At 43.7% G+C, this 15,400-nt stretch overlaps 1 protein-coding gene across 1 annotated transcript in view; it reads right to left on the bottom strand.

Annotated features, from left to right (window-relative positions):
• sntb2 (syntrophin, beta 2) overlaps positions 1–11,513 on the bottom strand; it is a 33,538-nt gene extending 22,025 nt beyond the window's left edge. The window contains exons 1-2 of the mRNA XM_069901912.1: positions 10,941–11,513; positions 206–410 (exon numbers count right to left, since the gene is read on the bottom strand). Of these exons, the coding sequence (XP_069758013.1) occupies positions 206–410; positions 10,941–11,499 (764 nt within the window). The 5' untranslated portion in view covers positions 11,500–11,513. The remainder of the gene's footprint in view (positions 1–205; positions 411–10,940) is intronic.
• Between the last annotated feature and the right edge of the window lie 3,887 nt (positions 11,514–15,400).

The following is a 15,400-nucleotide window of genomic DNA, read 5'->3' on the forward strand; positions in this document are numbered from 1 at the left end:
CCATGTCTTCATACTTCTCCTCAGTTGCCGGCCAGAATTGAGCTCCATATCCCAGCAACAGCCCATCAAGGGCAATAGCAACTTGCTTGCTCTTGTACTTTGTGCCTTATAAATAAAGCTCAAGACCCCAAGTGCTGACACAAAATGGAATCTGGTTCATTGACCCGTTTGACACTTAATTATTTACAGATTTTAAGCTCTCAACCTGCTCTCTGGATCAGACATGCTCAGATTCCTCGTGACGTAGCACATCTTCAGTGGAAATATCTTGCTGTCTTTGGCACTGTGACTTGGAGAACCAGAGGCATCACCTCCCAGATACGGAGACTGAGGTATCAGATTGTCCCACGCAAGGTCTGCAATCAATGAGGGCTTTTTAAAGTACTGCATCACTTCCTGGATGTAAGTAACTAGAAGAAAAAAGGACAAATCAAGGAAGGACAACTAAAACTTCAAACACAAGCCAATCTATTCTCAATCTTAGCAAGTATCAAAACTGTACCAGTAGATAGGCTTATTCACAAAATCTACACGAGTAATCTACTCTTACACATCTCTCCATAACTGTCATTATTCACAATCTCAGCAACTCTCAAACTCACTAAAACATGCTTCCTGCATGTGCACAAGTTTCCTTACTAAATAGCACAATTGGAGAAACAGTGGAATCTGCAAACACTGTGCTAGAACCATAGAACATTACAACACATATCAGGCCCTTCTAGTCTGTGCCAAACTATTATTCTGCCTAGTCCATGTCCCTCCATACCTGACCAAATGTTTCCTAAATGTTAAAATTGAGCCTGCATTCACCACTTCAGTTGGCAGCTTGTTCCACACTCTCACCATTCTGCGTGAAGATGTTCCCCCTAAACTTTTTCCATTTCACCCTTAACTCATGTCTCTTGTTCTTGTTTCACCCAACTTCAGTGGAAAATGCCTGCTTCCATTTATCTACCATTCATAATTTTGTCTACTTCTATCAAATCTCCCCTCATTCTAAGATGCTCCAGGGAATAGAGTACTAGCCTATTCAACCTTTCCCTATAACTCAGCTCGTCTTATAAATCTTCTCTGCACATTTTCAATCTTATTGATATCTTTCCTGCAATTAGGTGATCAAAACTGCACACAATACTCCAAATTTGGCCTCATTAATGTCTTTTATAACTTTAAAATAATAACCCAACTCCTACACTTAATATTTTGATTCACGAAGTCCAATGTGCCAAAAGCTCTCTTTACAATCCTATCTACCTGTGACACGACTTTCATAGAATTTTGCATCTTATTCCCAGATCCCTTTGTTCTACCACTTTCCTCACTGCCCTTCTGTTTATTATGCATGGTCTACATTGGTTAGTCCTCCCAAAGTGCAATACCTCACACTTGTCCACATTAAATTCCATCTGCCATTTTGAAACCCATTCTTTTTTTTAGTCCAGATCCCACTGCAACCTTTGAAAGCCTTTCTCACCGTCCACTACACCTCCAATCTTTGTATCTGCTAATGATGTCTAATCATTCTGCTACTCTCCACTGTACCATCAGTTGTCAGCTCCAACATTCAAGAATTCCTTCCCTAACCACCTTCACTTTCCTTTCACCCTTTGAAACTAGCTCATGGCCATCAATTTTTGACAATGGGAAGTACCTTGAGGCATTGAACTGACTGAGAATGCTTCATATATTCAAGTTATTTGTGCACACCAGTAAAGACTGAAACCAAGTCCTTCCCACTAACCCAGCACAAGTCTTTATGGTTTGTAATTTTGTCTAGCTTTAGCCATGTATCATCAGGGGCCTAACTTTATACATGAACAAACTGCAACCAACTTGCTAATGCACTCTCACCCCATTATACACTACTCCTCATCTTGCCATCTTCAGTTCCTCATGAAAAACTTGGAAATTAAAAACTGAACTTCAAAAGATATGTGCCAAGGAGAGATTAGAAATTAGAAATGCAATAGTGCAAGGGGCAACCACTCAGCCTACAACCTACAAAGGTGGACAAAGAGCCATCAAATCTACCGTAATCCCACCTGCCTTCCCCATATCACATCTCTTCACTACACATCTAAGTGCCTTATCCACATAATGAGGCTTTCTGCCTCTATCACTCCTGCAGCAAATGAGGTTCAGACCCCAAACCACTAGGTGAAAAGCATTCCTCATGTTCCCCTACCAATTATTTTCAACCTAAGAATTTAAATCTCAAGGGACCTACAGGCCCACCACAGAAACTCATTACTCAAGGACTTTCCACATTCACATCTCTTTTTTTCTGATCTATCATAAAATCAAAATGAACAGCATGTAGTCAAGCAGTGCTCAAATCAAGCTGTTTTTCCAAAAAATGAAATTCAAAATGTTGAACCCAAACCCAGATATCTGCTGGGTTTCCTCCACTTGCTCATTTACAGATCTGCACAACCTCGAACTTCCACAAAACAAAAAGTTCAGCAATGCTGGTGACATCCACTATTTCACCGTTTTCCAAATTCTATCTAATCTTCTGATCCAGTACCTGGGACTGGTCCTATAGCCAACAATATTCAAATATGATATTTCATACTCTAATTTCCTCATTTGCTTCTTGTAAAGGCTTGGTTATACTTCATCTAGACTTTACAACCTATCCAGTTTCAATGAAACTAATACCTTTCATACTTCCGCTTTTACTATACTTATCCTATCCAGTATTTCATATATGTATTACCTCCTTAACTATATCAGGCAGTGTTAACTCTTTCATTAAGATAACTGCAAAGCATTGCTAAGAAATTAACACACACCCACTCACACATGATCTTTTTTGTTCCTACTCTTTCCATGGGTATCCTCATTCATTGGATTTTATTCAAATTTCTATTTTCCCAATTTCTCCAATTCATTTTCAATGTTTAAATTACATTTACACAAGTTAACAGGCCCTTGCAGCCCATGAGCCCATGCCACCCAATTAACTTACAATCCCCAGCACATTTTGAATGGTGGGAGTAAACCTGAGCACCCTGAAAAAAATCCACCTAAACACAGAATGTACAAACTCCTTACAGACAGCAACAATTCGAATTCATGTCGCTGGCATAATAAATGTTCTGCTAACCACTATACAAACTATACCGCCCTTACGCTAGATTTTCTGCAGTTAGGACATCAGTATCTGATAGATTACCTTTTATGCTTCTTTGGACAAAAGGCTGCAAATTTGGAATTTTTTTCTGTGGAAACATGGCTACCCAGAACTTCTAGAATGTCACCGGAAAAGTAGATGGTTCTCCTTTACATTCACTGAGTTTCTTTACAGTCTAGAAAAATTAGTTTTACTCCTACTTGAATTTAATCGACAATGAATCTACATGTGATCATATGCAGGCAGAAGTGACTAACAGCTTCCTGAGCATCTAGCTCCCCCAATTGCAGGGAAAAATGGTGCAAGTAACTAAGGCCGAAATTCAACTCTCCTCTCAAGAGTCACAACAAGCTGTCTAACCACAGTCTGTCTCTTGTGTTTGTGACCTAGATGGCCAGCTGTGTCATTTAGCATTCACTCACTCGTCTTCAGTGACCACAGTGACAGGAAATATGTTCTCATTTTATTTTAAAATCCATTTCCTGTTGAATTCAATCCTCATCCTTGCCACAGGAACATAGAATCGAAAGGACTAGATAGCTGCCACATTTAAGGAATGTCCTTCAGTCACACATGACCAATTACAGATCGAAAGCTTCATGATTAACCCTTCACAGCATTTTCAGAATGCACAAGAAGCAGCTTGGGTTTCAGTAAACATAGTGCTACAAATAACCTGACAGTTGGAGATGAGTGGAGGTGGCATGTTTAGCAAGTTTGCAGATTTTTATTCAAGGGGTGTGGGTTTTGCAACACTTGTTTGTCCACCTCTAATTGCCCTTGAAAGAGTGATGTGAACTGCCTTCATGAACCACTACAGTCCTTGAGGTGTGGGTACACTTGTTATGGAGGGACTTTGACCCAGCAAATAAAGAGAGCGAATAAGGTGAAAATGTATTAGAAATTAGGAAATAGCAAAGAAACTAAAAATGTGCCTGCATTCATAAGACAACACTGGACACCTCCAGGGAATGTTGTAAGACTGCAGGTGCAGAATGAAGGAGGAACTAAAGAAAGAGTATTATTTAAAAAAAACTATTGAAGAAATGGGAATGAAAGGCAAATATCGTCAAGGCCCATTGAACAGCATTCATGGGCTTTGAAGTGGCAACTTTGGAAATAGTCATCACTGAGAAACTATGACATTTTGGAATTGTTTCCAAAGTCAGCAAATGTAACCTCACAATTCCAGGAGAGAAAAAACTGGAAACTACATAATAAGCTAGCCTGACTCATGGGCTGGAACATATTAAGGAAAATAATCAGTGGGTGGGCAGTCAACATGCATCTATGAAAGGAAATTCATATTTAACAAATCTGCTGGAGTTTCTGACACTATATCCAGTAGAAGATACTGACAAGCCAGTTGGTGTGCTTAGACTTTCCAAAGTCAAAAGTTTTCACAACTTAGAGTAAGCAGTTTTGCAGTAAAACATTGCTTTACGGGCAGAATAAATGAATAATTTTGAGATTGTCCCAAGAAGGACATGGATTAGGCCATAGAGGTCAAGTAAGAGACAACGTATACCTGATTGAAAGTCAGTGGCTGGTTAGTAAGCTTGCAGAATATAGAACAATTAGTGGAGTTGTGGACAGTGTCGAGGGGTATCAAAGAATATAACAGGATAGATACCTATTACAGATATGGGCAGAAAAATGGCAGTTGGAGTTTAATCCAGACAAGCATGAGGTGTTGCACATTGATGTGCAGTGGGATCTGGGGGTTCAGGTGTGTAACTCATGGAAAGTGGCCAAGCAAGTAGATAGGGTGATATCAAAGGCATGCTTGGCTTCATTGGACAGAGCATTGAGTATTAAAGCAGTGTTATAAACCTCTGGTTAGGCCACACTTAAATACTGTGTGCAATTCTAGTCACCTCATTGCAGAAATAGTCAGAATCTTTTTCGCAGGGTAAAATCATCAAACACGAGGACATGCATTTAAGGTGAGAGGCAGGAAGTTTTAAATGAGATGTTCGGGACAAATATTTTTAAAATGGTAAGTGCCCAGAAAGGGCAGACAGGAGTAGTCATAGAAGCAGATGCAATAGTGATGTTTAAGAGGTTGCTAGATAGATATAAATATGAAGGATATGGAGGAACATCTATTGGTTGTGTGACGGGCCCAGAGGACCCCAAAACTCAGCAGCAATAGAAATTCACCAAGACAAATGCTTACAAAAACAAAAGTTACTTTTAATTTTCTTTAAAAATAAATACAGGATCAAACATTACTATTAACTTAACCTAACTTCCCCTTCTAATTCTAAGTGCATGTTTATATAATGTGTGTATAAGTTCAGAAAAGTTCTTTGATTCACAGTCCAATCTCACTTCTCACTCCTCCAAGTTCAATGTTATCAATTCTTATACTGTGCACAGAATTAAACATTTATAAATCTTCACCAGGCTTTGGCGCTTGAAAGGTAAATGGTTACCGCGCAGGAAGGTTCTTGTCTGTTTTCAGAGAGAGATTTGTTGTTCTTTGGACACACACAAACTGATTCCTTCCGATCAGCCACTTCAGTGTCTTGCCGAAGAAATTTGCCCCATCACCACAGAGTTCCTTTCCTGTTTCCCTCATCTCAGGTGAAACATTACATAGCCAACCATCTCCTCTTGTATGGACTACAAGAGCTTTGAACAGGCTAAACTCAGAACTCAACCAGTCTTCAAAATAGGGTTTCAAACAAGCTTCCAAAAGCCAATGCAGAAAACCAGCAGTCTCTCTCTCTGTCACATTTAGAGAAAAACCTGTTTGACTCTCTCTGCTTGCAAAACCACATTACCTTCCCAAAACAGCACACTCCACCAAAACAGCTTGCTGACTCCCAAAATCAATGAGAGATCTTATCAGTTTCCTGAGATGGGCCCTTCCATTTGCAACTCGTGAAAATCTTCAGGACAGGGTCTATTGTCTTTGCAGACATGTAGGCACCACTTTGCGCATAATTCTTGCATTTTAAAATGAAATCGTTTTTTGAAGTGTTTATGGGTTTGTGACCAATCTAAAACCCCACAATCTTTCAAAAACATATCTATACATAATATAAAATATAACATAATCTGTCACAGTTGCAAGTAGCAGATTGCTTGGTTTGAGCATCATGTTTGGCACAGACACATGGTCTGAAGGGCCTGTTCCTGTGCTTTACAGTTCCATGTTCTACATCCCACCTGTCAACATGCCACATTAATAGTGAGGGGGGGGGGTGGTGGGGGGAAAAACAGAAGAAGAGGAGAAAGCAAAGATGTCCTTTGTAATTGTTCCAACATTCATAAGTTTATGAATTTATTGGCAACATATTACATCATGTACATAATGGCTGTCCTGCACTGTCTCCGCATGCTCCGCCTGCCCTGCAGTTTAAACATCTGGCAATATGCATCTTGATTTCATGCAAGTAACTAGGGTCAATGAGCTTTACAGTGGTAGAGATATTAGAATGCATAGCAGATGACATGGAATATTACATTGCCAGCAACCCAGGTTCATGACTACTGTCTATATGTTCTCCATGTGTCTGCATGGGTTTCCTCCCACCCTTCAATATATACGAGGATTTTTGATTGTAGGTTGGTAGTTAGATTGAGGCACATGTGGCTAGGGATCAAGTCTATAACAGATCACAAGTCAACCTTGCAAGTTAAAGACATTGACTCCTCCCTTCCAGTCAGGCTGAATGCCCAGTTTGATGAGAAGATCAGGATGAGGTCAAAGAAAGCTCCACGTCCCCCTGATGAATGGGCCTTCTGCATAGCTGCGGCCAAGATAAAAAGAATCCTATCCAAGATGAACCCACCAAAGGCAGCGGGACCAGATAACATACTGGTCAGGTACTGAAGGACTGTACAGACCCATTGACAGAGGTCTTCGTGGACATCAAAACCTCACTGCAACAATCCATTGTTCCCGCAGGGATCAAGACAGCCTCCCCCATCCTGATCCCAAGAGAGCAACAATAAAAGGCCTCAATGACTATAGCACTCCACCATTATGAAATGTTTTGAGCATCTGGTGATGGAACTTATCAAAGCACACCTCCCAGAGACACTGTACCCATTTCATCTATAAAAGAAAGAGTTCCACAGTCAATGCTATAGCTGTATCCCTTCACTCCATCCTGACAACCTGGAGAATGATGCCTCATATGCTAGGCTGCTGTTCGTCAACTTCAGCTCAGTGTATAATACTATCATTCCTCAGAGGCTGGTGGAGAAGTGGTCTTTGCTGGGATTCCACACCCCCCTCTGTAACTAGATTCTGCTCTTCCAAACAGAAAGACCACAGTCTGTCTGGGTCGGTAGCAGAACATTGAGCACCAACATGCTGAGCACTGATGCACCTCAGGGCTGCTACTCAGCCCGCTCCTGTCCACGCTACTGACCCATGACTGTATCGCCAGATCCGGACACAACAGTAGTTGGCCTCATCAGAAACAACGATGAGACACTCCAAAAGAGGTGGAAAATCTTGTGATATAGTGCAAGAGTAACAACCCGAGTCTCAACATGGACAAGAGAAAGGAGATGATTGTGGACTTCATGAGGACAGGAACAACCACCCTTTCATCCAGAAAGTCATGAACCATGGGAACCATGGAAATTTGGCTGCATGGATTTGGAATTAGCTTGTCTGCAGAAAGCAGAGGTTAATACAGCAAATGTTCTCTGCCTGGAGGTCGTTGACTAGTTCTGGGGCCCTGCTCTTTGTGATTTTTACAAATGGCTTGAAGAGGTGGAGGGGTGGGTCAATAAATTTGCAGATGACATGAGGGATGGAAGAGTTATACATCGTGTGTAAACGTCTACTGTAGCTTATAAAAGATATAGAGCTGGGCAGAGAAATGGAAAATGGAGTTCAATCCTGAAAAGTGTGAAAAGACACACTTTTGAAAATCAACTGAAAGGCAAAATACAAGGTTAATGGCAATATTCTTACCAGGGTGGAGAAACAGAAGGATCTTGGAGTCCAAGTTCATAGTTCCTACAAGGTTGCTGCATAAGTTGATAAGGTAATTAAGAAGGCATATGGTATGTTGGTCTTCATTAGTTGGGGGATTGAGTTCAAGATTATCGAAGGTTGTAGCTCTATAAAACTCTGGTTAGAGCACACAGAGTATTGTGTTTTGTTTTGGTTGCCTCATTAGAGAAAGAAAGTGGATGTTTTGGAGAGGCTGCTGAAGAGATTTACCAGGATGCTGCCTGGAATGGAGAACATGTTTTGTGATGAAAGATTGAGTTATCTTTAGAGCTATGGCGGATGAGAGGTAACCTAATACAGGTATTTTTGAAAGGCACAGATAATGCAGACATCCAAAATCTTCCCCCCCACCCCCACCCACACCCCCAAACTCACCACTTCAGGGCAGTTTTTTTAAAAAAAGAGCTGAGTGTCTGGAACACATCATCATGAGTGGTGATTTGCCTTTCCAAAATGCAACACTTCACACTTATCCGTATTAAATTCCATCAGCCATTTCTCAGCCCACTCCTCTAGTTTTCCCATATCTCTTTTTAAGCTACTGTAATCTTCCTCACTGTCCACAATACCACCAATCTTTGTATCATCTGCAAACTTACTTATCCAATTCACCACCCCTTCTTTCAGATGGTTAATATATATAACAAACAATAGTAGACCCAGGACCGATCCCTGAGGAACTCCTCTAGTCACCGGCCTCCAATTGGACAAACAATTTTCTACCATTACTCTCTGACACCTCCCATCCAACCATTGCTGAATCCATTTCACTACTTCCTTATTTATACCTAATGCCTCTACCTTTTTACCTAACCTCCTGTGGGGAACTTTGTCAAAAACTTTACTAAAGTCTAAATAGATAACATCCACAGCCTTCCCTTCATCAATCTTTTTCGTAACCCCCTCAAAAAACTCTAAGGTTTGTTGAGCATGATCTACCCCTGACAAAACCATGCTGACTACTACCTATCAATCCCTGTTCATCCAAATATTTGTAAATGCCATCCCTCAGAACACTTTCCATCAACTTACTACCCACCATAGACGTCAGACTTACAGGTCTATAATTTCCAGGCTTACATTTGGACCCTTTCTTAAACAGCGGAACAACATGAGCCACCCATGACCAACGTTCATCGTGTATCTTTATCTCCTGTGGATGCTGCCAGACCTGCTGAGTTCCTCCAGCATTTCTGTGTGTTTGCTGCAAACATAGAGTCTGCAGACTTTTGTGTTTCACTCCTGGATTAAAGGAGAAATTGGACAAACATTGTTTTCTCTGGAGCATCAGATCCTGAAGGGTGAACTGATAGAAGTTTATAAATTTAAGAGAGGCAGAGATATACTAAATAGAATAGTTTTCCCAGGTTGGAAAAGTCAAATTATAAAGTGCAGAACTTTAAGGTGAGACAATTAAAGTTTAAAGGAGATATATGAAGTACATTTTATTTTTTAAAGTGTGCCAGATGCCTGGAAGTGGTGGAACCAGATACGATGGCCACATTTATGAAGCATTTAGACAGGCAGGAACAGGCATGGAATGCAAGAATATATAAACCATATGCATTTTAAATTGGCATTATAGTCAGCATAGACAAGATGGAATGAAGGACCTGTTCCTGCACTGCCCTTTTCTATACAACTCATCATCTTTCAGCTATTTTGCTGGTTAATTCCCTTTACCAATATTCTGGTCAATGAATTTCAGAGCATTCTACATCCACAGGCTGAAATGGTTCTCAGCCAACTTTAAAAACCTGTCCATTTTATACCATTTTTAATTTTGGTGAACTATAGAATCATATTGTACATAAACGGAATTGGACAGAACTTTTTAAAGCACAATTCATCCGAGCAGACAAGATGTACATCTACACTAATACAACTCCGGGTATCAGCCAGCGACATGGAGAACCTCTTACAATCAATTGTTGCATAACCTGGCCTCACAATCTCCAACATCAAGTCGAACAGCTGACATCTCCCTCAACACCTCTCATCCCAACCATGGTAAGAAGTCCGTCAAGCTTCAATAAGAACGTGGCTCAACTTTTACCTCAATATTTCTCCATCATTACCCTTAACATCCCGAAAGCCTTCAAACCCTCCAGTGCAGAAAATCCCAAAAGATTCAAAATCCTCCAAGCAACACAATTCTTATCTGAAGTTATGACTACTAATTCTAGACTAGCTTCCCCCCAGGTGCGCGCAGCCCCCGCTTGCTCCACTCCCCCCCCTGCTCCACTCCCCCCCCCTGCTCCACTCCCCCCCCCTGCTCCTCTCCCCCCCCTGCTCCTCTCCCCCCCCTGCTCCTCTCCCCCCCCTGCTCCTCTCCCCCCCCTGCTCCTCTCCCCCCCCTGCTCCTCTCCCCCCCCCTGCTCCTCTCCCCCCCCTGCTCCTCTCCCCCCCCTGCTCCTCTCCCCCCCCTGCTCCTCTCCCCCCCCTGCTCCTCTCCCCCCCCTGCTCCTCTCCCCCCCCTGCTCCTCTCCCCCCCTGCTCCTCTCCCCCCCCTGCTCCTCTCCCCCCCCTGCTCCTCTCCCCCCCCTGCTCCTCTCCCCCCCCTGCTCCTCTCCCCCCCCTGCTCCTCTCCCCCCCCTGCTCCTCTCCCCCCCCTGCTCCTCTCCCCCCCCTGCTCCTCTCCCCCCCCTGCTCCTCTCCCCCCCCTGCTCCTCTCCCCCCCCTGCTCCTCTCCCCCCCCTGCTCCTCTCCCCCCCCTGCTCCTCTCCCCCCCCTGCTCCTCTCCTCCGGGGCCGCGCCCCCCCCCCACTCCTCTCCCCGGGGGCGCGCGGCCCCTCACCTCGCCGCCGCCCTTCTTACCCTCAAGGGTCACCTCCTTGCCCGCCTTCTTCAGGGCCTGCACCGCTTGATCATGCGTGGCGTCCTGCAGCCCCACTCCGTTCACGGCGAGGATGGCGTCGCCCACGAAGAGGGCGCCGGTGCGGTCGGCCGCCAGCCCGCGGAAGATCTTCGAGATGATGATGGGCATTCGGTTCTCGCGGCCTCCCTTGATGCTGATGCCGAGCCCGCCAGATTCCTGTTTCAGCACCCGGACCGTGCGCACCCGGTCGGCGGGCGCCTCCCCCGCCTGACCCCGCTGCGGGCTGCCGCCGGCGTCCCGGGGCGAGTGAGCGGTCGGGCCGCAGCCGAGGGTCGCGACGCCAGGGGCTGCCGGGCTCATGTGCACCGGGCTGGGGCTCGGGCTCCGCCGCCGCGGCGAGCCGTTGGACAGCCCATCCCAGGGGTCAGCCTCGGGCTTCGGCTCCTCGCTGCTCAGCCGCAGGCTGCTCTGTCGCAGCTCGGCCCGCACTCGGTGCCAGCCCCGGTCCCGCAGGAAGAGCTCCAGTGGCCCGGACCGAAGCAGCAGCTCGCCCGCCATCTCCCACGTCCCAGCCGCCCAACAGCCTGGGTGAAGTGACAGCCAATTGGACTGTGAAGTGGGAGCCAATCGGAATGTGGGGAAATAAGCCAATGGGAGCGGCGAGATTTACAGTCAATGGCGTCGCGGAGAAGGAAACCAATGGGAAACGGCGAAAAGACCACAAGACATAGGAGCCATTCAGCCCATCAAGTCCCCCCCACTCAACTCCCACGGCTTCTCCCCATAAACTTTGATCTTTTGGCTAATCAGGAACATCAATCTCAGCCTTAAATGCAACCAATGACCGGCCTCCACCACTGCCTGTGGGAACAAATCCACAGATTTACACCCTCTGGCTAAGGAAATTCCTCTGCATCTCTGATTTACAGGATATAAACTCCATACACAAAAATTTCACCTTTGAAAACCTGAAGCCCTCCCTTCTACTAACTGAGCACATCCTTTCCAGAAAACGACCCATCCCAGTCCACACTTTGTAGATCCTTTCTCATTTCCTCAAAATTGGCCTTTCTCCAATTTAGAATCTCAACCAGAGGACCTAACCTATCATTATCTTGAAATTAATAGCATTAACACCAGAAACAAAGTATTTCCCTAGACATACTTCTGTCACCTATCCAGTCTTGTTCCTTAATCATCTACTATCACAACTTCACGTTTCTTGCAGCTATTTCTCTAGATTTGCTTCTTCAATTCTGACTATTGGGTGGCCTATAATACAATCCCATTAATGTGGTAATACCTTTCCTGTTCTTCAACTTCACCCATATAGCCTCACTAGACAAGGCCTGGACTGTGCTATCTGAGCATAGCTGTGATATTTTCCGACGAGCAAAGCCACTCACTCCTCCCCCTTTCATTCCCCCTGCTTTATCGCATCTGAAACATTGAATCCCTGGAACACAAAGCTGCAATTCCTGTCCTTCCAACAACGAGGTTTTAATAATGGTCACAATGTCATAATTTCACTAAGATAGGCTGCCTTTCCTACAATACGCCTTGAATTGAAATAGATGCACCTGAGAACATTATTTCCACAAAGCATAATCCTTTCATTTTTGTACGCAGTCTTAACATCAACTATCTGCTCTGGTACTCTCGTGCCCATCCCACTGCAACCCAAGATTAACCCCCCTGACCCCCCCCCCCCCCCCCAAGGCAGCACTATCATATCTTCCTCCACGTCAAATGCAAACCGTCCCCTTGGAACAGGTCCCACCTTCCCTGGAAGAGAATCCAGTGATCCAGAAACCTGAAGCCATCCCTTCTGCACTATGTCTTTAGCCACATGTTAAGCTGCATTATCCTCCCATTTCTAGCACGTGGTACAGGTATCAATGCTGAGATCACAACTCTGGAGGTCCTGTCCTTCAACTTCGCATCCAACTCCCTGAACTTTCTTTGCAGGTCCTCTCACCCTGCCTACCCACATTTTTGGTCCCTACATGGACCATGACATCTCGCTGCTCACCCTCCCTCCTGAGCATGCTGTGAATTCGATCTGAGATATCCCAGACCCTGGCACCTGGGTGGCAACAGACCATCTGGGATTCTTGATCTCTTCTACTGGACTTCTTATCTGTTCCCCTAACTATTCTTTTTTAAAAAAAAATATTTTTATTGATTTTAATAAAGAACTTAAAAACCTATACAATTCAATAATATGGACAGTTTCACAAGACATTCTGTATACCACTAACATACATAAATTGTAAATCATATCTATAATTCGTATTCTAAAAAGTAAAAGAAAAACTCAAATCCCTTACCTAACTGCCTTGTCAATGTTCCTGTATCTATTAAATACCCTATAACTGTGGCTCAGCTCTTCTCTGCCCCAGACACCTGACCCAATCTTAACCTGGAGTTTATCCCATCCATTCCTGCTTATCTATCCAATTTGTAAGAAGATCCAGCACTTCCTCTTTCTTAATCTCTACATGCTCTAGCACATTAGTCTGTTCTACACTGACCTCACATTCTTCCAGTCCTCCTCCTTGGTGAGCATTGAAGTATTCATTTAGGAGATCTTTATTTCTTCCACCTCCTGGCATATGTGCCTCCTTTTATCCTTAATTGGCCCTAATTCACTCTCATCTTTTGTTCTTCGCAGACATTTAGAGTGCCCCAAGGTCTTCTCACACCCCCCTTCCAGCTCTCCTAAGTCTTTGCTTAAACTCCTTCATAGCTACCATACAATTCTCATGAGCCCCTCTTGTGTTTTGCTTCCTAAACCTTGAATGGTTCCTCCTTCCTCCTAATTGTCGCACCTCTCTGGCCAGCCATGGTTCCTCTACTCTTCCATTTAATTGGAACCAACCCATCCAGTAGCCCCTAAACATTCTCCACATTGCTGCTGCGTTCCCCACCCCAACCACCCAGAGAACATCTGTTCCCAATCAACTCTCCTAACATTTTACCTTAACCTGGGATAAGCCTTCCCCGATTGAACTCTTTCCCATTTTCCAACTCTTATTCTTGTCCAAAGCTGTGCTAAAGATGTGGGAGTTGTAGTCTCCGTCTCTGAATGCTCACCCACCAGAAAGTCCCTCACCTGACCAGGTTTATTACCCAGTACGAGGTCCAGTATGGTCTCCTCTCAAGTTTGCATGTCAGGAATGCTTCTTGGACACACCTGATAAATTCTGTCCCATCTGAACCCTTTGCACTAAGGAGGTGCCAGTCAATATATGAAAGTTGAAGCCTCCCATAACAACAACCCTGTTATTTTTGCACCTTTACAAAATCTGCCTACATATCTGCTCCTCAGTGTTCCGGGCATATAGAATACTCCCAATATACTGATTGCCCCTTTTCAGTTTATTCATAACTATAAAAATTGAAGATGTTTCCATATTATGTTAAAAAAAATCAAGACAAGAGAGACTGCCAATTCTGGAATAACTCAGCTGGTCAATCAATATCTGTGGAAGCAAAAGGTGCGTCAATGTATTGGGTTGAAATCCTGCATCAAATTCTGGACCCATCGCCTCCATATATGCTGAGTTTTTCCAGTGTTGTTTTTCGCATTCATAAAATATTTGATTTTTCTGATTTGATCTTGTGCAAACTTTTGACTTAATTTCATCTTACTATTTTTTGAACAACATTCTGAAATATTGAGCAGAATCTGGCATGTACACTTCTCCCAACATAGAGCAAGATTTTGAAATTAACTCTTTCTTCCACTGGGAACATTCATTATCTGAATTGTATCTCCTCCTCATTGATTAAACTCAACTTAGATTCAAAGTAGCTCTTTCCAGTCCATTTTTGCTGAGTTATTTATCTGCTTGTTGAATTCAACCTTTCTCTAAATGACTTTCCTTCAAGTGTTCTCAAAAATCAATCCATGATCCGGTCCTTAATCACCACCCATTCTTCTCCCCTGTTCAGTGTTAGCAGACTGACACATAATAAAATTACATCGTTGCCGTGTTGCAGGTAGTAGCCAGAAGCACACTTTAAGCCTACATTTTGAGAACTCTCACTTCAACTCTTGGTCTTTGTTCAGCCTGGTCCTTCAGTGCTCAGCTGCGGCAGTGTTATTGGCTTCAATGAAAATACGTCTGAGGTTGCAATGCGTTTTATTGACAGAGCATCTTCAATGTTGGAGTAACCAGACCGAATCAAAATGCTGCCATGGGCTTCTGCCTTCACATTGAATGAACAGCATCACTGTATCTAATTCCTATTGGCTTCTTCCCAAAAGTTGGAACTAGTGAATTGGGCAACAACAGATGATCCACAATGACACTTCTTAATTCTTCGGGATTCCTGGAGAAGATTCCATTGCAACGAGAAAGAATTTGAAGTGATTTTTTAAAAATTGTCCCAAATATGGTAGCAACCATTTGTGCAAAATTCAGAATAAAGTAACAGTCAGTTATGGTCACAG

The sequence above is a fragment of the Narcine bancroftii genome, chromosome 10, assembly GCF_036971445.1.
Source record: "Narcine bancroftii isolate sNarBan1 chromosome 10, sNarBan1.hap1, whole genome shotgun sequence".
Taxonomy (NCBI): Eukaryota; Metazoa; Chordata; class Chondrichthyes; order Torpediniformes; family Narcinidae; genus Narcine; species Narcine bancroftii.